Genomic DNA, 24,447 nt, shown 5'->3' with positions numbered 1-24,447 from the left:
AAGGTGGTCAGGAGCTGAAGACTGACAGTTCAGCAAACCCATAAGAAAGAAGTACTCTCTGCTGTGACCAATGAGGATAGAATGTATGTGGGACCACATGCAGAGGTTCTTGGGAAAGTGAATAATTGTACACATATGATTGCAATTGACCCTTTTAGTTAATTTCTTGGTAGCACTGTCCCTTCAAGATGAACTCTCCTGTGAGCAGGCTGGTCCAGATCTAAAGAGGTATTTAGGCACTTAATGCCCATTGCTTTCAATCAAAGATAGGAGTTTAAATAACTTTGAGGAGCTGGGCCTTATTGCTCTGTGCAAGTGTTTCTTATTAATGTAGAACAGGCAGTGAGGCAGCAAATCTGCATGGACTCACTTTGGGTAGTTTAAAAGCTACAAGTATATTATTGTGGATTTTTTTTAACCTTATTTGTTATAGAGTAATATTATAAGTAGTATAAATAAGAATCAGAACCCTGGGTCCTGAGTAACTTTCCCTTCCCATCATCTTACTGCCTAATGAGCAACAGGGTTGGGAGAATCTTTGCCTATAACTCATCCTAAAATATAGCTTGCTACCAGAAACCATCTCATGGTATAACTTGTCATTTTTTATTAGTTATTTCATAATTGGGTATGACAGCTCAGGGCAGGAGAGACATGGACAGAACGAAAGAGCTAGAGGTTCTTTGGTTTGTTCTTCGTCCATGTAGCAACTTCTCTTCTCTTCATTCTCCACCCTTCATTATTATTATTTGTATTATCGCAGTGCTTGGGAACCTGTCAGGGATCAAAACCTCACTGCGCTAGGTGCTGTACAAGCACAGAAGAAAAAGACAATCCCTGCCCCAAGGGGCTAACAATCTAAGTAAGAGACAACCAATGGATGTGGACAGATGGGGGAGTACAAGAAAACAATATTATGATATTTGTCAGCATGATCAGCTGTGGTCTTAGCACAGCTAAACATTGTTACGTTTTTCATAGGCCCACACCTTTTGAAATTCAGCTAACCCGGGGCAAATCTCCCAGCTACAGGAAGAGGTCCCTGATGTACACTGATCTGTCCATGTTGCCTCCACGGGAATGGGGACACTTTCCTGCAAATGGTGCTCCTTGTATGATAATATCCTTATAGAAGGCCCCTTGGTCACTGTGTATCAATACCCAGATCTTGTTACCTAAGTCTGTTTCCTTGTGACAGATCCTTCTCCTGAGCTCACCTGCTTCTAAAGCATCCTCATCCTGCATTCCTCTCAAGAGGGCAACTCACCCAAATGCAATCGCCCAGGCAGCTCATTATGGATTGACACTATTTACGTACAGATCTTATGATCATGCCTGAGTTAAAAGTTCAGCAGATGGTCTCTAAGGAATCCAGTAGATATGTTGGGAGTGTAGTAATATCAGGGAGATGTTATGCTGACACAAAGTTTGGCAAAATTGTGCTCAGGTGGTTCTCTGTTATCAGGCAGCAGAATGCCCCTTTATGAAAGGCCTCATTTGAGCTCCAACCTTAAGACTCCCCCCACCCACCCTGGTGGAAATGGAAGTATAACTATGGGCCACTGTGTGTCACTCTAGGCCAGCACAGACCCCCCTCAGATGGTAGTCACTCAAGGGTTCAGAAGGAACACAAATATGAAATTGCAATCATGGGATAAGAGGGAAGGTCCTCTCATGGATCAGTACCTGGTTAAGAATTAGAAAACAAAGCGTAGAAATAAATGGTCAGTTTTCACAATGGAGAGCGGTAAATAGGAGGGTTCCCCCAAGAATCTGTACTGGGACCAATGCTGTTCAACATATTCACAAATGATCTGGAGAAAGGGATAAAACAGTGAGGTGGCAAATTTGCAGAAGATACAAAATTACTCAAGATAGTGAAAAAGCAGACTGTGGTGTTACAAAGGGATCACACAAAAGGGGGCGACTGGGCAACAAAATGGTGGATGAAATTCAAAATTGATAAATACAAAGTAATGCACATTGGAAAAAGTAATTTCAACTATACACACAAAATGGAGTCTAAATTAGCCGTTACGACTCAAGAAAGATTTTGGAGTCATCATGGATGATTGTCTGAAAACATCTGCTCAATGTGCAGTGGCACTAAAAAAAAAAAAAAAAAAAAAGCTACCAGGAGAGGAATCATTGGGAAAGGGATAGATAAAATTTACTGGGAAAAAGTACAGAGAAGGGCAGTAAAAATGATTAGGGATTTGGAACAGATTCCACATGAGGAGAGATTAGGAAGACTGGGACTGTTCAATTTAGAAAAAGAGATGACTAAGGAGAGATATGATAGAGGTCTATAAAGTCATGAATGGTGTATAGAAAGTGTTATTTATTCCTTCACATAACACAACACCAAGGGTCACCCGATGAAACTAATAGGCAGCTGCTTTAAAAAGAAACAAGTTTCACACAGTTCAATCAGACTGGGGAAATTGTGAAGGCCATAGGTATAACTGGGTTAAAAAAAAAAATGTAGGTAAGTTCATGGAAGATAGGTCCATCCATGGCTCTTAGCCAAAATGGTCAGGGATGCAACCCTATGCTCTGGGTTGTCCTTAAGCCTCTGACTGCCAGAAGCTGGGTCTTGTTGGATCATATTAAAGAAGTTCTGTATTAAAATCACAAATGAGTTTGATTCCTCATAGTTTAAATTCCAGGGTATTACTAATTAAGAGGTCTCTTGGTTTTTGGTACTGTGTCTCTCCCTCTCTGTGTGAAACTTGCAAGCTGCTAATTGTGTTAGTACATTCTAAGACAGAGTCTGTTCTCAAAGCAATTCTTTGTAACAATCACCACCCTTTTGTTGTATTCATCTTGCTTCGTTAACAATTGTGATTATTAAAATAGAGATAGGGGATGTATGCGGATGGATGCTTGGTGTGAATAATAACTGAATGATCAGAGAGGTGCCAGCCTAAGAATCCAGTGTCCATAGGCTGAAGAAGGCGTCAAGTGGAAATAACCAGAGGACCCCTGGAGGGCAGACTGGAATCCACTCAACAGCCTCAAGAATGGGAGAACCAAGGAACAAGATAACATCTGGCAGCACAGAGCTGTCAGGAATGTGACATCTCCGGATTGATTCAGCAACAGCATGATGAAGCAATTCCCATAGACTGACATAGGAAGAAATTCCTATAAAAATGGACTCTAGAAAGTGAGAACTTTGGGGTCTGATTCTGCAAACCAACTTCCAGGAGCATCAGATGTGCATCTGATGAGGCCCTGCTCCCTCCTCATGTCCAGGCCACCTGGCTTGGCATGATCAACTCTAAGGCTGATAACTATGATAACAAGAAAAGGAGGACTTGTGGCACCTTAGAGACTAACCAATTTATTTGAGCATGAGCTTTCGTGAGCTACAGCTCACTTCATTGGATGCATACCGTGGAAACTGCAGCAGATATTATAAGCTCATGCTCAAATAAATTGGTTAGTCTCTAAGGTGCCACAAGTACTCCTTTTCTTTTTGCAAATACAGACTAACACAGCTGTTACTCTGAAACCTATGATAACAACCTTGCAGAACCTGTATGTGTATATGAATGAATGTGTGAATAAATATGAGATTGAAAGGAATGTTATAGCTATAACTAACTGCTTACTATGATTCTTTCTGTATTCACAATAAATGTGGTATTTTGCCTTTTCCCCTTTAAAAAGATCCTGCTGGTTTTTATTTTATTGGTGTAACAGTCTGGACAACAGGGGATGGATCACTTGAAATGTCCCTGTTCTGTTCATTCCCTCTGAAGCATCCAGCAGTGGCCGCTGTTAGACAGGATACTGGGCTAGATGGACCATTGGTCTGACCCCCTATGGCAATTCTTCTCTTTTAGAAACCCAAATTATTTTTGACAGAAAATTGCCAGACCATTTTTGACCAACCCCAGTGGCAAGTGCTGTAATTATACCACATACTAAACTCTTGTATTGACACTAGCCCCTTCGGTCATTACTAACGTGTGCTAAAAATACCTTAGTTGTGAGGTTTGTAAGATGTGGCCTGAAGTATAAATGCAGCTGATGAATTTCAAAGTTTAGGAAAATGCATATTATTGAAGTGGTGGCTTTATGGTTGTTGCAAATTTTTATCTGATTGGCTGATTCTTAATGTAGGTTTTTTTGCGTACCATCTTTTAGTGTGGTTATTTAAGAAAGGCTGAAGACTGCTTTTTGTAGCTCACTAAGCCTTTGGCGTAACCTTTGTACTGGCCATCCTAATGAGGAATGTTACTACTATAAATTTAGACAATCAAATGGAAGTCTGCCTAGGTTGAAGTTCCTCTGCAGGAATGCCCCTTGAACTAATCAAAAATACACTATACCGTGAATAAGATTGACCTATTGCATTGTTACTCCATTTGTTGCCAATTTTACTAGAAAAAGCAAGTAGCTACATTTTTCAAAAGTCCCCCATTTAAACAGATTACAACTGTGTTTGAGCATCAAGAGGCATAAGTACATTAACTTTTTGGTTAGCCAGGATTTTGCTCTGTATTCATGTGTTTTTGCATCAGTACCACGAAAGCTGCAGATCCTTTACGGACAGCAGGTTCTGCTTAAGAAGTTTGTATGAAAGTGAAGTGAGCTTTCTGTGTTTAAACACGAAGAATGATTTTCTATTCTCTTGTTTGAGGGCTGGAGACAAGTGCACACAAAGGGGCAGCTGCAGAATTACTGTCACGGCAATGCTGAAATAATCATCTCATTATACAAAGTAACGAGACAACGTTTTATTACAAGCGAAAAAACAGTTTTAGATTGCCAAAAAAGCTCCATTGTTTGGGAGAGCTGCACAGGTAGCAATGTCCATACTCAGAAGTCAATTGGCACTTCAACCTGGGAGTGAAAGGCAAAGGAGTGTTCCAAAAAACAGGAATTTAACAGACAAGGCTTCAGAATTGGCTCTTCCAAATGACAGCCGTCTAACCCTCCCATCACTTTACAACCTGTTGTGAAACAGTGTGAACAGAGAATTTGAACTAGTGTATTTTCTGTTCAACTTGAGCCAGTCCCAGCCCATCTTGGCAAAAACACTCCCATGTAATAAGGAGGTCGAAATTATATTCAGTGTTTTGTTCTTCAGACTCCTTATAAAATTTCCTTTGAGCACATCTTCTGTAGCCAGAATAGAAGTACAGTATGATAGCTGTAGTGTGAAAAACTGCTATGGGGACAAATGAACAAGCCAGAGGTAACAGCAGACGTGAACCACTGCCAGGGGTCAGGAAGCATGGCAAGACACCACCAGCTTTAATACTCAGCTTTGAAAGGATAGTCCTTGTGATTTGTGCACCTGAGGAAAAGAAAAAGAAGAAAGGTTATTCTGAAATCTGAATTAAACACTGCTCATATTGGCATTGGTGCCTTTTTCTGGACTGAAGAGAAGGTTCTCAATGGTACACAAGTAGTCCACAAAGGCGTTAAGTCCCTAGCAGCCTCAAACATATCCAGTTTATACACAAACTTCCAACCCCTTTGCATTTAGACATTGAGAAGTAACAGGCAGGGAGATCTGAATGCTTTTTAGATTAAGTGTTTACATTTGTGCTGTGTCATTCAAATGGTAAGTTTTTAGATTTTTCAACAATCCGTTTTGCTCTCTGAGCTTCATATTGCAAAGTGCTATGATCTCTATAGAAGTACTAATACTTCATACTAAAATGTCAAACTTCAACACTTAATATCCCTAATGAGATAGTGTCCATATTTTTAAAATGGTGGGGGAAAAAAAAAGAAAAAAAAAGTCTGGCAGAGTGATCAACCGAGTTGTATATGACAAATAAGCTGGACAGCCAGGCTCAGGATTTGGGAATTTAACTCCTAATATTGTGTTCATTTCTCTATATTGTTGTCTCTTTAATTTCATACAGAAATGAAAGACTGCTTGCTAAATTTGTTATTGTATTAGAATTCTATTTACTAACCCCAAAAGACCCTGAAAAACTACTCAGTTTTGAAAATTTAAGCTTATTTATGTCATTTACCTGTTCAGATGGACATTAGTAATAAGAATTGGAGCTATTTTAAATTCACCCAAGGCAAAAAAAACAACAAAACACACTTTTGTTTAGGCTAAAACACCCTTACTCAGAGTTCTGTTTGACACTTGATTTGAAACAGGTTTCCTATCCATTTAGGACAGCACCCTTTAACACTCAGTTCCAGGGATCATTTCAGAGTGTGACAGAAGAGTATTCTGGGATTGTTTAAAGTCAGAGACTTCCCACTCCAAAAATAGACTTAGTTGAAAAGAAACACTAAACAAAATCCCCCACTACAACCCAGCAACAGATAATCACAACTGCCCGATTTCCTCACATACATCAAGCAAAAGGGAACAAAGGGATAATTTTGCAACATCATGATGAGCAAGGACATGTTCATGCACTGCTAAGTAGGAATGCAGATATATTTGGGTGGAAGAACACATGTTACTGGTTTCATCTTGGCAGGTGTTACAAGTCAATTTTAAATTATTTCATTTTATAATGTGGACTGAAAACTCAACTGACAGCACAGAAGCTGATCAACGCATCTCAAGTTTTAGGACTTCCAAGGGCAATTTAATTCCTTAATTCTCCACTGGAATTAAGTATTTAGCATGCTAACATTAAACTCCAGAGAGGTAGGTATCTCCATTCTACTGACAAAGCATGAGACAGACAGTTAAAAGGCTCAATCAATATCACAGATCCAGTCCCATGTCAGAACTAGGTTTAGAACTAGAGACTAAGAACTCCTGCGTTCAGGCTCGCTCTTCTTGATAAATAAGTGAGTTTAAATCAAAGGTAGGTATGAAAAATAAGGCTACATGTTTACTACTGTAAAGATGTTAAAAACTGTCCTGAAAAAATAATTTTTGGACAGACCTGTTTGTTAGACAGTCCTGAGGCAAATTTCAGTTTGCCTTTTTTTTAAAACAATCTCTCTCTCTCTCTCTCACACACACACACACTTCCCAGATTTTTTAAAAAGTGTTTTCAAACAGTCACCTACATGGTGAATGCACAGGCTCTCCAGTTCTTATTAAAGGTGAGGATGGTTTCCATCTCCTCTTTAGTCAATTCAAAGTCAAACACCTGACAAGAGAAAACTTTTAGTTAGCTTTTCAAACAGTGTAGTCAAGACTTGGGTGATCAAAGATTCACAAGACTGAAAGAAAAGCTTCATAAACACTCCCAACTTGACCTGAAAAAAAAAAAAAAAATCAGTGCTGGTTAGAAGCAATGATTGCTTTGTACAACTAAAGTATTTCCCTTTGGACAGCTGCAGTCTATTGGCAGAGAAACATATAAACTGAAGTGACAGACACGTCAGTATACTGAAAGCTTTTGTGAACTGTTATAATAAAGACAATTAGCTACACATTCATCCTGGGCATTTGTTCATATTCATTGACAGCTAACTCCTCTGATTATGGGTAATACATTTTACTGGCTTGTTAAGAATACAATGCTTGAAAACTTCAGTGTTCCAGTTCATCCAATGTGTGTGTTCTCACAACTTGTTTAATTTGAATGTTTTAATTTAGCAAACAATCAAAGTGTTTTTAATTCACTGGTAATTCAGTAAAGTACCACTGAATAAAGAACAATTATATGACAAGCTGTGCAGTTAGTGAGTGTGTGTGTGTTATCAGAGATTGGATCGGAGTAGAGGAAAGCTATTTTCTTGACACTGCTTTGTATACACTCAGGTATTAAGCAAGTTTTACTTGCCAGTTGTTCAGCACACAAGAGAAAGGAAACACTAACTAGGACCCTGAACAGCCACTTTGTGCATTTATTTTTAAGCCAGTTCTGCTCACTGTTGCCATTAATCCTGAGTGTTAGTTTAACCTTCAGTATACTGTATGTAACAGTACTAAAGAATCTTCCACCTCCTTATTTGAGAGTAACCTGGGAAGGGTGAGAAAGTATGGCTACCTTCCACATAAGAAGTTTGGACTCCATCTAGTTACTACGATTCAAAGCCAACCTGAATGTTATTTGCAATCTTACCTTAAAGTTCTCTTCAATACGATGTTGTGTAACAGACTTGGGAATCACAATCACATTTCTCTGGATATGAAACCGAATCAGAACCTACATAAACAGATCAGCAGGGTTACTTAAGTCATTCATCACCAGTAAGAGACTGAAACCTCCCTGTTCTAAACAAACAGTACTATTAGAGCAAAGATGCAATATGCACTAAGATGCAGTTCATCAGAACCATTCCAGTTCTAAAGCACCTCTTTTCATCACTACAGTACTCAAGGCCAAGCTGACACTTATTGAATTGCAATGGGTTGAACAGTGGTGGCCAGGTGAAAGCTGGACACTTCCCCTTCCTCTGTTTCACAGATTCATAGATACTAAGGTCAGAAGGGACCATTATGATCATCTAGTCCAACCTCCTGCACAATGCAGGCCACAGAATCTCACCCACCCACTCCTGTGATAAACCTCTCACCTATGTCTGAGCTATTGAAGTCCTCAAATCATGGTTTAAAGACTTCAAGGAGCAGAGAATCCTCCAGCAAGTGACCTGTGCCCCATGCTACAGAGGAAGGCAAAAAACCTCCAGGGCCTCTTCCAATCTGCCCTGGAGGAAAATTCCTTCCCGACCCCAAATATGGCAATCAGCTAAACCCTGAGCATATGGGCAAGATTCACCAGTCAGATACCAAGGAAAGAATTTTCTGTAGTAACTCAGATCCCACCGCATCTAACATCCTATCACAGGCCATTGGGCCGATTTACCTTGAATATTTAAAGATCAATTAATTACCAAAATCATGTTATCCCATCATACCATCTCCTCCATAAACTTATCAAGTTTCCCTTTCCTCTGTTATCCAAATAACTAGGTGATCATTAATTCCTTACCCTTACAATGAGATTTTAAGAATGGAATCAGATTGCAAAGGATGCAGAGTCTACACAAGATTAGAATGCTGAAACAAGAGGACACATTATAAAGGAAGCAGCAGATATCATGCAGCGACCTCACTTTGCTGGGCACAGATACCTGAGCTGGGGTTTTGTTGTGCTTGGCTGCAATCTCCTTAATCTTGGGGTCATCCAAGAGGGAAGGGTCCTCTGGTTTAGCCCTGTAAAAACAAGAGATAGTTAATGGTGGCAAGTTTTCATAAGATGACTCTACATACTAACAGAAACATGTACCCATTACAACCGTGTTACTTGTTCAACTTGCCTCAGAGTTTCAAGTTCAACATACACATTGTCACTATCAGGCAAGTTAGGCTGCAAAGCATTCTTACCATGGTCTGTCAGGAGATCCGAGGGGACTGTATGCTGTGACAGAGATTCCTTTGGATTGGCAATACTTAATCAGCTTTTCCTGGGTAAGGTATGGGTGGCATTCAATCTGTGAGCACAAGGACATAAATTTACTCAGAGGCAGTCTGCACTAATGCTGCTGTGTTCCAGGGATCATTTCCTATTCCACTTACAGGAAATATCTTTGGTAGGTTGGCAAATTGTGACTAATTACGAACCCTGTGTATGTTACACAACTTTTAGTTGGTTCGTATTTTATGAACTTTTCTTATTTTTGTGTTTTATCTGTTACGTTTCAGTTATTACGGGATATTGCAAGGCAGAGGAGTGGATGGGGAGACCATACCTCACTTATATTTTAATCATCAACTTTGTTCTTCAAAGATTTACAAAATAGTCATCCTCATACTTATGCAACTGAAGCAGTACAATAAAGTTCATATCCAAAAGTATAGCATAAAATCAGAGTAATCTAGTTGAAGTGAAATTCAAATGAGTAGGGCTAATTCTTCCAATTTAAAGTTTTCTTATTTAGCTTCCCTAGTTAAAGATACAAATATTTTGGAAAGTACCGTAGCATCAGTACTATGAACTGAAGTGTTCCAGACTATTACTTAAGAATAACGTAAGACTGTTTTGATGTTAACAGGTAAGGTACATTTCAATCCATTTATAGGGAAATTTCAGTACTGGTTACTGCTGTACATGAGTGCTCTTGTTGAAAGTGGCCCTATTCATCCAAAATGTAAATACTGAACAAATTTTACACATTAGATCGTTGTCTGTTATGGAATTTCTTTTCCAGACAATGCATGTGTGTGCCTACCATTAGTTTTAATGGGATCATCATCATCATCATCCTTTGCACACCAGGCAGAGCGGAGGAAAAAGACTACAGAACCCTTAATGTTGGGCCCACATTCTGGTAAGCTACTGCAGTACAACCCACAGTACAACCAGGATTACCACAAAGTCATGGGGCACTGGCTCAGTTTGGACAATTGAGGCTTTGGATAACTGAAGGGATTTTCAGGGTACCTACACATTGGGGAGCATAAACTTATTAAACAGACCCTATCCTGCTGGTCATTCAAACCATCTGGACTGCGGCTTTCAGACTGAAGGCCTTGAAATCTTGTGCTGCTGGCAGGTGGACCAAGACACTGCATTGCACGGGATGGGTTGCAGCCTGCAATTTTATTTATGGTTCTAGCTGCATTGCTGTTAGGGGATGGTCCTGTGGCAGTTTCCCAAAACTCCTAAAATAGTTTGGAATATTAGTCACCATGCAGCTTACAGCTGAGTCCAGCTGGATAGATGCTACGTGGCTATTTTGTTTCTGTGGCACAAAGAAATTCAGCTGCTTGTACAGTAGAACACGAAGGTGCCTGGCTGGGCTGCCCCTTTTCAAAGGTGCTCAAGAGGCAGAGTTTTGGCTATATTTAGTATGAAATGGGAACCAGTGACATTCTTGTGTCTCCGACACGGCTACAGACAGGCTCCTGATATTTTTCTTCAGAGCTACGCTAGTTCATCGGTTACAACTGGCTCAGGGGGAAAGGCCTAACAGAATATACAGAAACTACTTCAAACAATTGCTACCCCCTGTTTACAGCAATGAGTGAGTACTCGGGTTAAAGGAAAAACTTTCCATCAAAGATGGAAGTTAGGATTTTTTCCAAAATGAATTGCAGATGGAATAGTTCATGTGTGTTTACAGAAGAATGTTTGAAAATATCTGCAAATAACTGAGTGTCCCTTTGGCCTTCCCCATCCCTTCCGCTCCAAGTTCTATGCTACAGAAATTCCAACTTAACATTTTCTCCCTCCCCCCAAAAAGAGAGCTAGTCTAAAGTATTTTGTATTGAATCAGAAATATGCTAATAATATTAGTCTTTGCACTGTTAGCTGGACATGAGCTCTAATTTATGAGCAGAAGACCATAGGATGCCAATTCCTTGGTTTGCAACTTTTACAAAAAAACAAACCCAAATGCTAAACAACGTTGCTTTTACAATGAAACACTTGAACGGAAAAGACTCATTTCACCAGCCAAGTCACTACTATCTTCGATTGTTTGAAAGAAAATTAACGTAACTGAATTGGTGAGGTATACTTTCAACATCCACAGGAAGGAGGCACATATTGATTTTGAAATATTATAATTACTATCACTAACAAGATACAAGAATGAGGTTCAGATTTTATTCTCCATTTTCACTCAGGTATTAAAGTAACCCTCTCTTTCAGTTCTTTGATAAGAAAACCATTACTGAACTTGGATCATTTACACCATGGTACCAGAGAAGGGGGATAACCACAATCTACTTATTTTGTATTTGAGATTTTAAGAACAGACCAGTCAAGCAACTCAGTTATTTTTCCTACCATAGCCATTACTTAACCCCCTCCATTATACTGTAGCTGTTGCTAGTAGCTGAAGTATAGGCAAGATGTTTGTTATAAACACTCGTATTCTCTCACTTATGGCTTAAGCCTGGCAACATCCTCTGAAGTCAATGGGAATGGAAGGTTCTCACTTAGCCCCTTGCAGGATGGTGCTCTTCACTTTCTTAGGCATCATCGATATGGCAGCAGTGTGGACTACAAGGGGTGTGAACTGTACAGCATTCTCATGTGCTGCACTCTAACTGCCCTGGTTAGACTCTGCTGGCGAGAACTAAAAAAGGGACCTAGTTTGCATTGATGTAGTCCCATTTCAAGCAGGACTACACTAACATGAACAAGGCACACTCTCCGACTCTGTGCCTCAGTTTCCCCACTGTAAAATGAAGATGATGATACTTACCTCTTTTGTATAGCATTTAGTGCTTTTCACCAGGAAATCATTGCAAGACCTATATATTTATTAACATTCACTCCCTCAAGTGCCCCTTCACAATTCTAGAAGGACTGAAAATGCCTTCTATCCCTACTCTATTTGCCTACTCTCTACTTCCCCACTGTAAGAGAAATGACATGATCAGATCCTCAGGATCCTGGAGACACTGAGCTGTTACCTTTGAGCAGCTTACCTGGTTGTTGGCAGGCCTGTATTTTAACCCAGGCTTGTTCAAGATTCTCTCAATCTGTTCGTGGTTAAAGTTGGAAATTCCAATGGCTTTCACCAGACCTGCATCCACCAGTTCTTCCATAGCCTAAGGGGACAAGAGAATCTGAGTCTATGTAACCAGATATACAAGGCAGGGCCTAAATAAGGCATTCTTGCTGCCAACATGGTTTATTTCTTTTACGATAACCAGTGATAGGACACTTGGTTAGATTCGTCACATATGTTCTGGAGTCCACCAGGGGAAAGGGATGCAGAGAGAATGGTTCTTTTCACCCTCTTCTCTGAGGTTTCTTTTCTGGCTGTGAGTTTTTATGCATTTTTATTAATCGTACGAGTGAGTTAGGAGACACTGGTGTCAGATAGGCCACTATTCTGCCAGTGTTGGGTTATCCTCAAGATTGTGGGTAGTATATACACCTACAACTCTCCTTTTACTTCTGCAAGTAATAAGCAGAGCTGAGAATTTTTAACAAAATGTTAAAATTTCAGTGAATTTACTTTGATTATGTCCTGTCACCTTATATGTTTGTTAGTATTCTAGCAAAGAAGTTTTCTAGCCTGAATTTTAAGTTTGAATCCAAATTAACTGAAAATTTACACTCACATTTCCTGTGAGCTAAATTACCCAAGGCAACCAGTCAGAGAACAAAAATATCATCTGACTTGCATAAATATACAGTTAGTTGGAATATTTACATAGAATTCTAAGTGATGTGCAAACCAAGAATGAAGGTATTTAAAAATAATTTTGAATGAATGATAAATTCTTTGCAGAGAAATCAAATATAAAATAGATAATCTAAACCACAGAGCCAAAATTAATCTCAAACTGTAATAAGACTCACCTCCCAAGTGTCCAGAATATCTGTGCTACTGGGCAAGACCATGCCTTTCTCATCCACAGGAAACAGCTGCTCTCCAGCCTGTCAGTGTAAGGCAGAAAGTCTGAAACGTTCTCTGGTGAATTTTCTGCTGAAAAACTAGAAGTCTTGGGGAGTCAAACGGAACTCAGATTCTGTATAGCAACTCGAACTCTTAGGGCAGAAAAAGAGGAATAGTAACTCCTATTTAAGTAGTTACCTTACTCATTCTGGCAAGGTCTCCCTCCCTCATGCTACACATTCATCATTCCAGCCAGAGAATCCACTCCAATAAATAGGGTTAGATCTGTGGTTGGCCTGCAGTTCAGTGATAGATCCAGCAAAATAGAACAGTGACCCACCATAGTACAAGTACAGCTGAGTTATAGGTCTATTACCTATGGCTGTAGGAAAGTACACAGATTTTATATGTTGTCCCATTATGTACATAATGGTGCATTCCTTTATTAAGCCAGATTTATACCTGACTCCATCTGCTGCATGAGTGATGGTGTGCTGTTGCAGGCCTTCAGTGGGAGACTATGTATAGACTGCAGGGAATGGGGAAAAGACAATGGAACAGACTGCGTGCATAAGTTACTGTCTATGCTCTTGCTATTATAAAAAGCTCCCTTGCCTAGATTCCTTTACAGCCTGCCTGCAGAACCAGTACAGCCTGATTTCCATTTACTTTGTCCACCCTAAAAAACAACTAAAAGATACTGGAGAGTGCATTTGGGAGTTGCGCAGAATACCAAGGAGAAGGTATTTTTATCAGGCTCGAACAGAAAAGAAGAGCCAAGACAAGGAGTGAGACATCACCAGCTTCAACCATATCTTTCATCGGCATATGGACTTTAAAATGAAAGTTGCCAGTTCTGAATGCCACGGATTACAGAACAAGGCTCTTACGGCAGATGGTAACTACAAGTCTGTACTGTGCTTAGGGATTCCAAGGGCATGGGGTGGATGTCAGACAGAAGAGAAATGAAGAGCTTATTTCACTGCCTGCTGCTTAACTGAGGTCACGTCTACACTACCGGTAGACTGATGCTGCTGCAATCAGTGCAGCAGGGGTTGATTTAGTGTGTCTAGTGAAGAGTGCTCTCCACTGGAAGGAGAGGAGTAAGGTAGTCAACGGGAGATGTGGTGTAGACACCGTGGTAAGTTATGTTGGCTCTAGCTATGTTATTCTTGTACCTGGAGTAGTGCAACTTAGGCCAACTTACCCCGGTAGTGCCTCAGAGTGCTACTATAGCAACGAGGGAAAACAGACTTATTGTTAAGAAACAAGGAATATAGCGATCCCTCCCATAAAGAGGAAGACAAACCAGTCAAGAAGAAATTGGTAATCAAATGGTTAAAGGTATAAACTACCCTGCCCTCAGACCTGGAGTTGATCCCAGGTTCACCTCTCCTTGGATCAACAGGGGGAGGGAACGTGGGAGAAGCAGCATTGTTCCCTTTCAGGGATGTAAGCCTTGTCCCCACACCCATACAGTAAAGCTGAATAAGCAGCACAAAGAGTGACGCTGAGATATCCCGGAGGAAGCTCGTCCTTCTTGAGGGTAAGGAGGTTGGGGCTGTAACAGGATAGCTTACCAGGAGGACAGTGCTTCTCCAGAATCTGTCAGGAAGAAACAAAAGTGTTAAACATTACAGTACCTTAAATCCCAAAGGCCAGTGAATGAGATACAGATCCAGGTAATTCAGTTTCAATGCATCAAGGGTTTTCTGGCATGCTCCCTTCACCAGAGGTCTCTCATGGAATGTGGACCACAGCTATAAAAGGAAAACCAAGCAAAGCAGTGACCTCACAGGCAAATGCTCTTACAAAACTCTCCCAGTCAGGACAAAGTCATATTACACCTACAGGAAGCAGGTCTGGGAATATTATTATCCCCATTTACAGGCTCAATCTGTGAGCAGAGACAGAGGGAAAGTTTCTTGATGCTAGTATTTTCAGTAGTAGTTTACCTGACAAAATTGGGTTCTGGCAGATTAAAATGGTAACAAAATTTCACCAGTTAAGGCAACAATAAAAAGCCACTTATTGCAAGACACAGTATTCGGAAAGAGAAAACTAAGTGCTACAGGGTAATGAAGCTTTCCAGCCATCTGTGTCCAGAAGCAGGGAGATGGGAAAAACCTCCTGCATGAGTTTGGCTAGCTAAACATTTACAAGACAACCTAGACAGCCAATAGGGCTGCAAGTGCCTTCTGATTTGATCACCTAATTTAAGAGCCTAGATAAAGAATGATTTCAAACACATACAATGGAAAAAATTTATTTGGGCCCCCATGTTTTTGAATTGTCACATGGCCTGGATTCACAAGAGTACTTAGGCATCTAAGTCACAGCCTTAGGTTCCCCTGAGAACCAGGAAACTCCTGCCAAACCCAGCACGCACCTAAACGCAATTGGCACCTACATTTGCAGGGTAAAAGTTCCCTAGGTGTCTATGTTTCTGCCTCTGGACATGCTCACTGCTGCCCCCACCCTGAATCTGGATGCCTATGTCTCAGAGCAATGCACAAGCCAAGGGAAGATAGCAATTTGTCTGCCTAAGTCACATGCGGTGCCCAATCCGGCAGGCATGTTCAGAGGCCCACTACCAGATCAGGTATAATTCAAAAATCTCACCAAGGGGCACTGCCCTGGGACATGGAGGAGCCAGGTTCAATTCTCCGTTCAGGCAGAGGGGAAGAAAGGATTTGAAGAGAGGTCTGACTGACCTTTCAGGAGAGTGCTCCAACCACTGAGCTTTGGGATATTCTGGTGTGGGTCTCCAGTCTCTAAGGAAGCTATTCCATTCCAGATAAATAATGGAAAAGCAATTGGAGCAGGATGATGGGTCTCCCAAGTGGGCATCCTAATGACCATGCTACAGAGTCATTGTTACGTGCACGCAAAGAGTCCTAGTTCAATGGTTAGTCCACCCTCCTGACAGGTGGGAGACCCCTGTTTGAATCCTTTCTTACCCTCTGCCTGTGGGGAGAATTGAATGTGGGTCTTCTAGAGCCCAGGTGAGGGCTCTAGCCACTGGACTAGCAATCATACAGTGGACAGCCTCAACTTTGTGTGGTATAAGGCACCCACGCAACTCATTCTCACAAGAAGCAGTTTAACTGACTAAGGTGCTTGACATTGAGAAAGCAGTTCCCATTTGTCAATCACTAGCAGAGACAGGTGCCTATTTCAGAGAGAGAGAGAGAGAGAGAGAGAGAGAGAGGTGGGGCTTAGCATACACATCTCTCAAACAGCATCTCCCATTGGTTAGGTTAAACAGCTCCCCACCTAGCGGGCTGGCTTTTCTGAATCGCATTCTTAGCTGTCCATCTCTCCCCATTCATTGGACAGGAGCCCAGGCACTTCGCTCAGGCTTTGTGAATTGCCGTGTGCTCCTGTGATTTTCTAGGTACCCAAAAGTTAGTGTCGCAATACTGAAATCCCTTTCTGAATACAGGCCAGTCTCAGAAAGCCACAACCTGGTCCTCCTTCCAGCACCAGAAATGGAAAGAGCCAAATGGTAGCTCGCTACATTGCCCTCATTCTGGAAGTTGCACTGGAAGTGGGAGGCATCTTGTAGCCCCTAATGCCCATTCATGATTCAAGGACTTCAGTAACTCAGCAAGAGGTTAGGGGTCTATTACAGGAGTGGGTGAGTGAGGGTTCTGAGGATTGTTATGTGCAGGAGGTCAGACTAGATAATCATGATGGTCCCGTCTGGCCTTAAAGTCTAGGAGTTCTTACCTTAACTCCAGCTCTAGGTTCTACATTATAAGCTCAGCATGGCAGGCAAAAACACTTGTCCCTTCCTCAGTCATTGGAAGGGCACAATATTCCCACCTCCATTGCTGGTACGTTCACTGGAGAAGAGCCACTCCAAACAGGAGAGAATCCAAGAGGTATTTTATCCTTCCCTGTGCATGCCCTTTATACCCACCCCATATGAACATGTGAAGAAGGAAACAACTCAACAGTGAAATGTACCATGTCTTGAATTGCTTTATCCCACAGAGTCAGAAAGGAGTGAAGTTTTCCATCTTCCTCCAACACCCTGGGTGCACTGAATCTGCCCCATGACCGTGATCTTCCTGCTGCAGCCATACCTTACTGACAACAAAGAGGTCCTCTCGTTTCACAACCCCTTCTTTGATTTTCTGCTGGATCCCATCCCCTACTTCATTTTCATTCTGGTACACATAGGCACAGTCAAAGTGGCGGTATCCAATGTCAATGGCATCCTTCACTGCATCCTTTACTTTCCCTGGTGGAGACTAATAAAAATAATAAATTAAAAACCACCACCTCTCTAAAATACCCCATTTTCCAGGTGGCTAGAGGCTCAGAACCCCCAATAAAGTTTATTTATTTCTTCTATGGTGTTCACCTCCCAGGTATCTGGGCACCTTGCAATCACAACAAAAAATGTCTCTCTGTGGTTGTCTAGTAATTGTTATTGTCTGACTTAATGATGGCATCCAACAGTGCGTCTAGCAATCCATCCTGCATCTTACATGGATAGTTTAGCAAAACAAAGCTGCCTCACACCATGACCCTACTCTGGATAGCTGTCAAGGAGCAATTTCTGTGTGAGAGGGCTCTTTAGCGACACCCTTCAAGTGGTCCTAGGAAAAGAGTTATCTTGGGAACTAGCTGTCAAGGCTGAGTCCCCACTCTGGAACTTCGAGTGCAGAAGGTGGGAGCCCGCAAGGATTCTAAAAATTAACATTGGCCACTCCAGGCTTGTATTAAACTCCCAAGGTTAAAGATTTTCTCTGACCTTGGATGGGTAGATGCTGCCACAACCCAAGTGCAAAAAACACTTTTGGAACCCAGGAAGGCGCACTTGGGAATTCCTCCCTGTGGGATACCCTCAAGCCCTTTCACTCCCTCCCCCGCACCCGGGAAGAGCTGCGAAAGAAAACAAAGGAAATCAGTTTTGCCCCCAGCTAATTAAACAACAAATGCACAAACCTCTTAGGGACACAAAAATTCAATCCTGTTCTTAAAAAAGGTAAATTTTATTAAAAACAAAAAAGAAAGAAAATACATCTGGAACTTAGGCTTTTTGCTAGGTTTTAAAAACACAATTACAAGGATTAAGCATCAAGATAGCTTCTTGAGGTCCAGCTTAAAGGTTACAAGCAAAACAGAAGCACCTGGGGTTAGCACAGAGGAGTCCACAAACCATAAAGAAATAAAAGATAAACCTAATCGTGTCTTCCTAGACATTTCCTGACCTACTTACATATCTGGGGTTTTAAATGAGTAGTTTCTAGGTAGGATCTGATGATTTTCTATACCTGGCCCAAAGCTTTATACAGCTTAGTTTCAGCCCTGTCTCTGCTCCGTCCCCTCTCTCTGGAGAACGACAGACAAAGGAAAAAAATTTTCCCCCAATTTTAAAAAGTTCTAACCTTCCCATAGGCTCTTTGTCAGGTGCCCACTACTTTCCTTTTACCTATGGACTTTAACCCTTTACAGGTAAAGCAAGTAGAGAACAGCTACTAACAGGGATTTTATAGCTAACTGGCTGGCTGGGTGTCCATAAAAGTGAGCTACCCACTCTTCATTTATCACACTAGCAGAAGCATGAGCCTATGAAAGGCAGTGCGGTGCACTGGGAAAGGCAAGGGACAAAGTCAGGTGATCCAAGTTCTGTATGATGATGGGCAGATGACATGACCTCTCTGTCCCTCAGTTTCCCATCTGTAAAGTGAGGATACTAATAATTTTATTTGAGGTAATGTTGAAATAAGGAACGGTACAGAGTTCAAGCATAGGAGTTTCTGGTTGTCAGGGGATAAGGTACAGATTATCAAGGGGTGCAAAATTCGATTTAGGAGCTGGTGGAGCAAGGATCACATAATAATCTGCAAATTCCCCGACTGGGGGAAAAGTTTAACCGGTCAGAGTACAGACATCGAGATATGGGGTAAGTTATCCACACAACAGCTACGTTCGGTATGCTGGGTATAGTGAGTGAATACGGGGGTGGGGATGGGTCTATCCTCATTTGGTGGGGTTTAATGTTCAGCGGGTTTACGGTTCCAGTTCATACGGTCCGATGGGGAAGGCCTCTCGGACTCTTTCCCACAGTGTGTGCACAGTGTCGTACCGGCTCACTCCTCCTGGTACTGTCGGTGGCCGGTGATGTGCTCGATATAGATGTCCCTGGACCATCGGATGGTGTCCGAGACCATGAGGCGCCGCATGAGCCGTGCGTAGCGTCTACCGATCCCGCAGGTCCGCAGCACACGCTCGTTGCAGGGGTCCCAAGCGCCCAGGGCTCCGACAATCAGGGCGTCCAGCTGCACCTCGTAGCCCTTCGCTCTCAGGGTGTCGGCCAGAGGGGCGTATTTTTCCAGTTTCCGAGCTCGAGCTTCTCGGAAGGCCGGGGTCCTGTTCTCGAAAGGGACCGTAATGTCGACGAGGATGATCTTTTTCTGGGTTTTATTGGTGACAACCACGTCGGGTCGTAGCGGGCTGTCGGTACCGGAGATGGCGCAGTTCACGGCGACCTCCCCCAGGCGCGGTGTGATGGCTTTCACCAGGCGGTTCTGGATGGCATTGTGGCGCAGCTGCCAGGCTCTGGAGTGGGGCTTGCAGCTGCACAGGACGTGGGGCAGGGTCTCATTGGAGTAGCCGCACTTCCTGCAACGTTTGTCTCGGCTCCCGTGGCGGACGGCTCCGTTGAGCGGGACGCAGTTGAGCCGGGCGCGGTGGATGAACCGCCAGTCGGCGAAACGGGGGAAGCCGCCCCCGGCGAGGAAGTGGTTGCTGGCGTCCCACTTGCTGGTCAGTTCGAAGGCTTTTCCCTGGTCCGGCTTGCGCTTCAAGGCTTCTACGTACAGTGAGTGGGTGGCTGCCTTCAGGGTCCTTTCCAGCAGGCCCCTGGCGCTCGGGGTGACTATGGTGTTGCCCTCGAACCTGATCTGTGGCACCAGGACACCCAGCTCCTGGTGCTCCTCACACCACTCCCAGCGGCAGCCGATGCATTTCCCCAGGCGGCGCGTGGCATTGCGGGCGCGGGACCACAGCGAAGCGATGTCGCCCCCGTCTCGGCCGAATTCGCCATCCAGCGAACCGCTCAGGAAGCTGGCGGTGTCTTGGCTGGACGGGGCTCTACCGATCCGCTTTTGCGTTACGTCGTGGAGGGCTTTCGCTGCGATGCTCTTTACCGTGGCGTTGGGGCACGTCAGCAGGCGGAAGGCGTGGGTGATCACTGCGATGTCACCCAGGTCACCCATGCGGGGGACATTGGCACCGCTATGCCTGTGGGTGATATAGACCAGCTCGTTGCTGGCTCTCTGGGGAAGGAATAACCACTTTTTCACCAGCTGCCGGATGACCTTGTCCGCCTTGTTGAGGGGTACCTTTGCCACGGCGGAGCTACCTTCTTTGTAAAAGTTTTTCAGCTCGATGGACAAGAAGTGCTATAGAAGAGCTATGTATTAATGATCACACAGGGAAGCATCCCACAAGAGGGGAGGCTGGGGAGATGCAGAAGCTTCCCGACCACTAAAAGAGTGCAATCACCACTCTGAAAAGAGAATAGGTAGCCAGAAGTAATATGGCACATATACAGACTGCTGAGGGGAGGAAGATTTCAAATGTTACATACATGTTATTCCCCCCCCCCCCCCAAAAAAAAAAAAAAGGCTTTTCCAGCAAGGATTCTTAGAGCTAGCCTCTGCACCTCAGAATGCACTCATCTCACAGGACAGCAGGGGAGTTACTTAAGTACCAATGACCAGGCCTACGGTCTTGAACCCCTGTGCTTTGGGCATGCAGTTGAGATTGGTCTTCTCAAGGGAAGTGTTAAGCATTTGCCTGCCAACCATGGGAAGTGATCAATTCATCCTATGACACTTGAACTATTGCAAATCAGGAACTTACCACAGTACCAGAGCTCCCGCTCTGTCCCTCAGGGCATATGGCTAGACAACAAGATGTAGACCAGTCCACTGACTGACATCTATGAACCAATATTAGATTTCAGAGTCTGCAGTGTGTATCAGATAAAAGAATTAGAAGGAGAACATTTTGCTCCTGCAAAAATAATAATTTAAAAATTCAGATAGTTGTCTGCATTTTCAGGTATTGCATAAATCCAGCTGTTGCTGCTGATTGCTATTTGATTTTGTTCCAATTCTGCTGGTCAAAAGTTGCTTGAAATAACAAGTTTGCTTAAACACTAGCTTGCTGCTCTCAAAAGGTAAAAATAAGCAGACATTGGATTTCAGGTTATGCTATGGTATATGCCATCCAGCACTTGGGGCCTGCATAAGGTAAGTGCTCTGTGCAGGAGCAGTATGGGATCCTCGGCCTGTAAGAGGCCAGTGGGAAGAAAGACCTATGGAAATTATTTATATGTCATAGTGGCCACTGTGTGTTCATATTGTTCAGCACGTCACTTATTCTAATCTACTGTAGCGTGCTGTTTGAAATAGCATTTTACAGGATTGTACTATAGAACATCAGGGTTAGAGGTCATCTAGTCAAACCCCCAGTTCAAAGCAGGGCCAATCCCCAATTTTTGCCCCAGATCCCTAAATGGCTTCCTCAAGGATTAAACTCACAACCCTGGATTTGGCAGGCCGATGCTCAAACCACTGCACTATCCTTCCTCCCCATATGAGACACTGTCAGCTTTGTGGGACCACATAATGCAGAGCTCTGCTGTAAGGCATAAAACAAAGGCATACACTTTGAAGTTGCAAGTCAAGTTGGAGTCTGGGCTATGAACACCCCTTCCTAGGCTTCAGAGCCCAGGCTCTAGCTTGAGCTGCAACTACAAAGCGTTAGCATGAGCCCTGCTACCCCAAGTCAGTCAACCCAGGCTGGCAGGCTCGCTACCATAGGCTATGTAGACACACCTTACTTTAGGGATACCAAACAGATTAAAACCTTGGATCTCCACCCTGCATTAACTTAGTATTGGAACCAACACATCAAGCAGTGGATAGCAAAACCATTGCATAAAGCGGACACAGAAAAGTGCTTTTAAAAATGTAAGAATAGCTCTGTTCACCTATAAATCTGTTTGGAACACATAATGATTTCACAGACAGAAAGCATGAGTTAAGTTTAATGACATTTTAGCAAGATCCACTGTCACACATTTGCCATATCTCTAATAATAACTACAATACTGCTTCATACTTCAGTAGGACTTTCCAAGAGAGGATGCTCTTTATGAGCATTAATCCTCTCAACACCCTTGTAAAATAGGTCAGTAATATCCCTGTTTTACAGACAAAAAGGCAAGCATAAACACTTTCCTCAAAGTCACACACAAGTCTGAAGTCAGAATTAGGAACAGAACCCAGAAATCTAAACTCCTGGCTGTATTAACTAATATGATAAATTCTTTCAATCCCTCTCCCCCACCCCCAGGGATTGTATGTGTTGCTAGTTATGAATCATCAATCACATGCCATGAAATGTACAAAATACAGACAGTCGCTGCCCTGAGTTTTCTAGAAACTACCCTTGTATGTTATTTCACTTTTAAAGTGATACCAACAAACTTCATGAGACTTAAGGGGATATTCTTTTAAAAGCCAAGTAATAAAAAAATCTAAGGCCAATAGAAAAAATTTTAAAGAAAAGGCTAATAAAAACAGCTGTTTTAAACAGAAAAAGATTTCTCTTGCAGTGTCTGAAACCCAAAGATTGCAGAAGAGCCTAAAAATGAAACTGACTTCTTTGGTTTTTAATCGATTTTCAGCCAACCAGAGAGAAGTGATAAACTGAAACTTGAGCAGTAACAAGGAAATTGCGTTTTTAAAATGCTCTTTTTAAAATAGGGGAAGCTAACTGTAAGAGAGGCAAAGAAATTAGGCCAGAATACACTATTTTAAAATTGACAATGGCTCTTTAAATAGACCAGTCAATTTCCTAGACAAATTTTGGAGCGCGGGAAGCCTTTACACTCCTTCCTTCCCCCCCCCCCAAAAGATGCATGAATTACACACGAGGCGCCATGTGCCCAACAACTTTTAATAGCTAGGCTCAGACGCAGCAAAGGCCGGGTATGGAAGCGTGACACACAGCAGTCTCTGCGTTACATAATGGCCATACGCGAGTCACACTGAGCGCGTGCAGACACCGCCCTCCACCTCCCCGTCCGCAACCCAGGCCTTGCGGGCGCATCAGGGGACAGGACGCTTTGCACCGGGGGCAAATCGTGCCAGCGTAAGAAACCCAAACAGTTTGCACAGGAACTGCTCAGGAGGTGCCGGGGCCGGCCAGAGCTGCCCGCCCTCTAACAAGAAGCCAAGCGGAGGCCGGCAGTTTTTGGCACACCCTTTGCAAAGGGAGGACCGGACCCAAACGGGTCCGCAGCTGCAGAGGCAGCGATGGGGAAGGGATGCAATGCACCCGGGCGCAGGCGCTGGGGACCGTGCCCTAGACCCCAGCTCCTGCAATGACGGTACCTTCCAGGTGCCGAGCCCCAGGATGGGCATCTTTGCCTTAGTGTTCAGCTCCACGCAGGTCCCCATGACCCCAATTCTTCGGCCCTCCCTGGATCGCTGCCCCGGGGGGAGCAAAAGCAGCAGCCGCGCTTTTTATTGGAGACTGGCCCCGCCCCGGCAGCTGGTCTCCCGGGGGCGGCTGCGGCGGGCGGGGAGAGAAGGGAAGGGAAGGGCTTCGGGAGGGGGAGAGGGGGAACGCGGTGCAGAACAGCCGCCGCCTTCCTGCAGCGGAGCAGCCGCGCCTACCGCCCTGGGAGTGGGCGCGGCTCAGTGCGCGCTGGCCTGGGCAGCCTGCGGGCGTGGGTCTCCTGGCAGCATGAGCGGCAGGTGACGGACAGACCGCGGCCTCCCCACTGTTGCATGCTCTGGCTCTCCTGTTGGGATTTTCTGCAAAGAGCGGTTTCAGAGTAGCAGCCGTGTTAGTCTGTATTTGCACAAAAAAAAAAAAAAAAAAAAAAAAAAAAGAGGACTTGTGGCACCTGAGAGACTAACCAATTTATTTGAGCATAAGCACATCCGATGGAGTGAGCTGTCAGGAAAGCTTATGCTCAAATAAATTGGTTAGTCTCTCAGGTGCCACAAGTCCTCCTTTCCTTTCTGCAAAGAGTGACACCAAGTAGCTTGCAGATTCCTCCCTCCAGTGCATGCCAACCTCAGGCGCAGGCAGTGCAGGCTATTTTCTGCTGAGGACAGAGCTTTCAGGGACCTGCAAAGGCCAGGCCGT

The 24,447-nt window shown here is 43.4% G+C and overlaps 1 protein-coding gene across 3 annotated transcripts; it reads right to left on the bottom strand.

Moving 5' to 3' along the window:
• Positions 1 to 4,733: 4,733 nt before the first annotated feature.
• LOC140901181 (aldo-keto reductase family 1 member B1) lies at positions 4,734 to 23,970 on the bottom strand. 3 transcript variants are annotated; one of them, XM_073319558.2, is made up of 10 exons: positions 23,685 to 23,967; positions 17,349 to 17,516; positions 14,901 to 15,017; positions 13,221 to 13,298; positions 12,338 to 12,460; positions 9,284 to 9,390; positions 9,031 to 9,112; positions 8,019 to 8,102; positions 7,015 to 7,097; positions 4,734 to 5,311 (listed from the first exon to the last, which is right to left on the bottom strand). In XM_073319558.2, exons 1-10 carry the CDS (start codon positions 23,748 to 23,750, stop codon positions 5,269 to 5,271), a joined length of 951 nt encoding a protein of 316 aa, XP_073175659.1. In that variant the 5' UTR covers positions 23,751 to 23,967; the 3' UTR covers positions 4,734 to 5,268. The 3 variants fall into 3 exon arrangements, with proteins under 3 accessions (XP_073175659.1, XP_073175669.1, XP_073175678.1); XM_073319568.1 differs by lacking the exon at positions 17,349 to 17,516 and having other exon boundaries at positions 23,685 to 23,970; XM_073319577.2 differs by lacking the exons at positions 17,349 to 17,516; positions 23,685 to 23,967 and adding an exon at positions 17,230 to 17,333.
• Between the last annotated feature and the right edge of the window lie 477 nt (positions 23,971 to 24,447).

This window comes from Lepidochelys kempii, chromosome 1 (genome assembly GCF_965140285.1).
Source record: "Lepidochelys kempii isolate rLepKem1 chromosome 1, rLepKem1.hap1, whole genome shotgun sequence".
Lineage (NCBI taxonomy): Eukaryota > Metazoa > Chordata > Testudines > Cheloniidae > Lepidochelys > Lepidochelys kempii.
Note: the sequence above shows the minus strand (reverse complement) of the source record. Positions and strands in the feature narration are given on the sequence as shown.

What these genes read in the sequence shown, in the direction of transcription:
- LOC140901181 (XM_073319558.2), bottom strand. Translation starts at nt 23,750, where the DNA reads ATGGGGACCTGCGTGGAGCTGAACACTAAGGCAAAGATGCCCATCCTG. An exon ending in GGATCTCCTGACAGACCATG is followed by an intron (nt 9,113 to 9,283) that starts GTAAGAATGCTT and finishes TTGTTTTTACAG; the next exon opens with GGCTAAACCAGAGGACCCTT. An exon ending in GTATTGAAGAGAACTTTAAG is followed by an intron (nt 7,098 to 8,018) that starts GTAAGATTGCAA and finishes TTCTCTTGTCAG; the next exon opens with GTGTTTGACTTTGAATTGAC.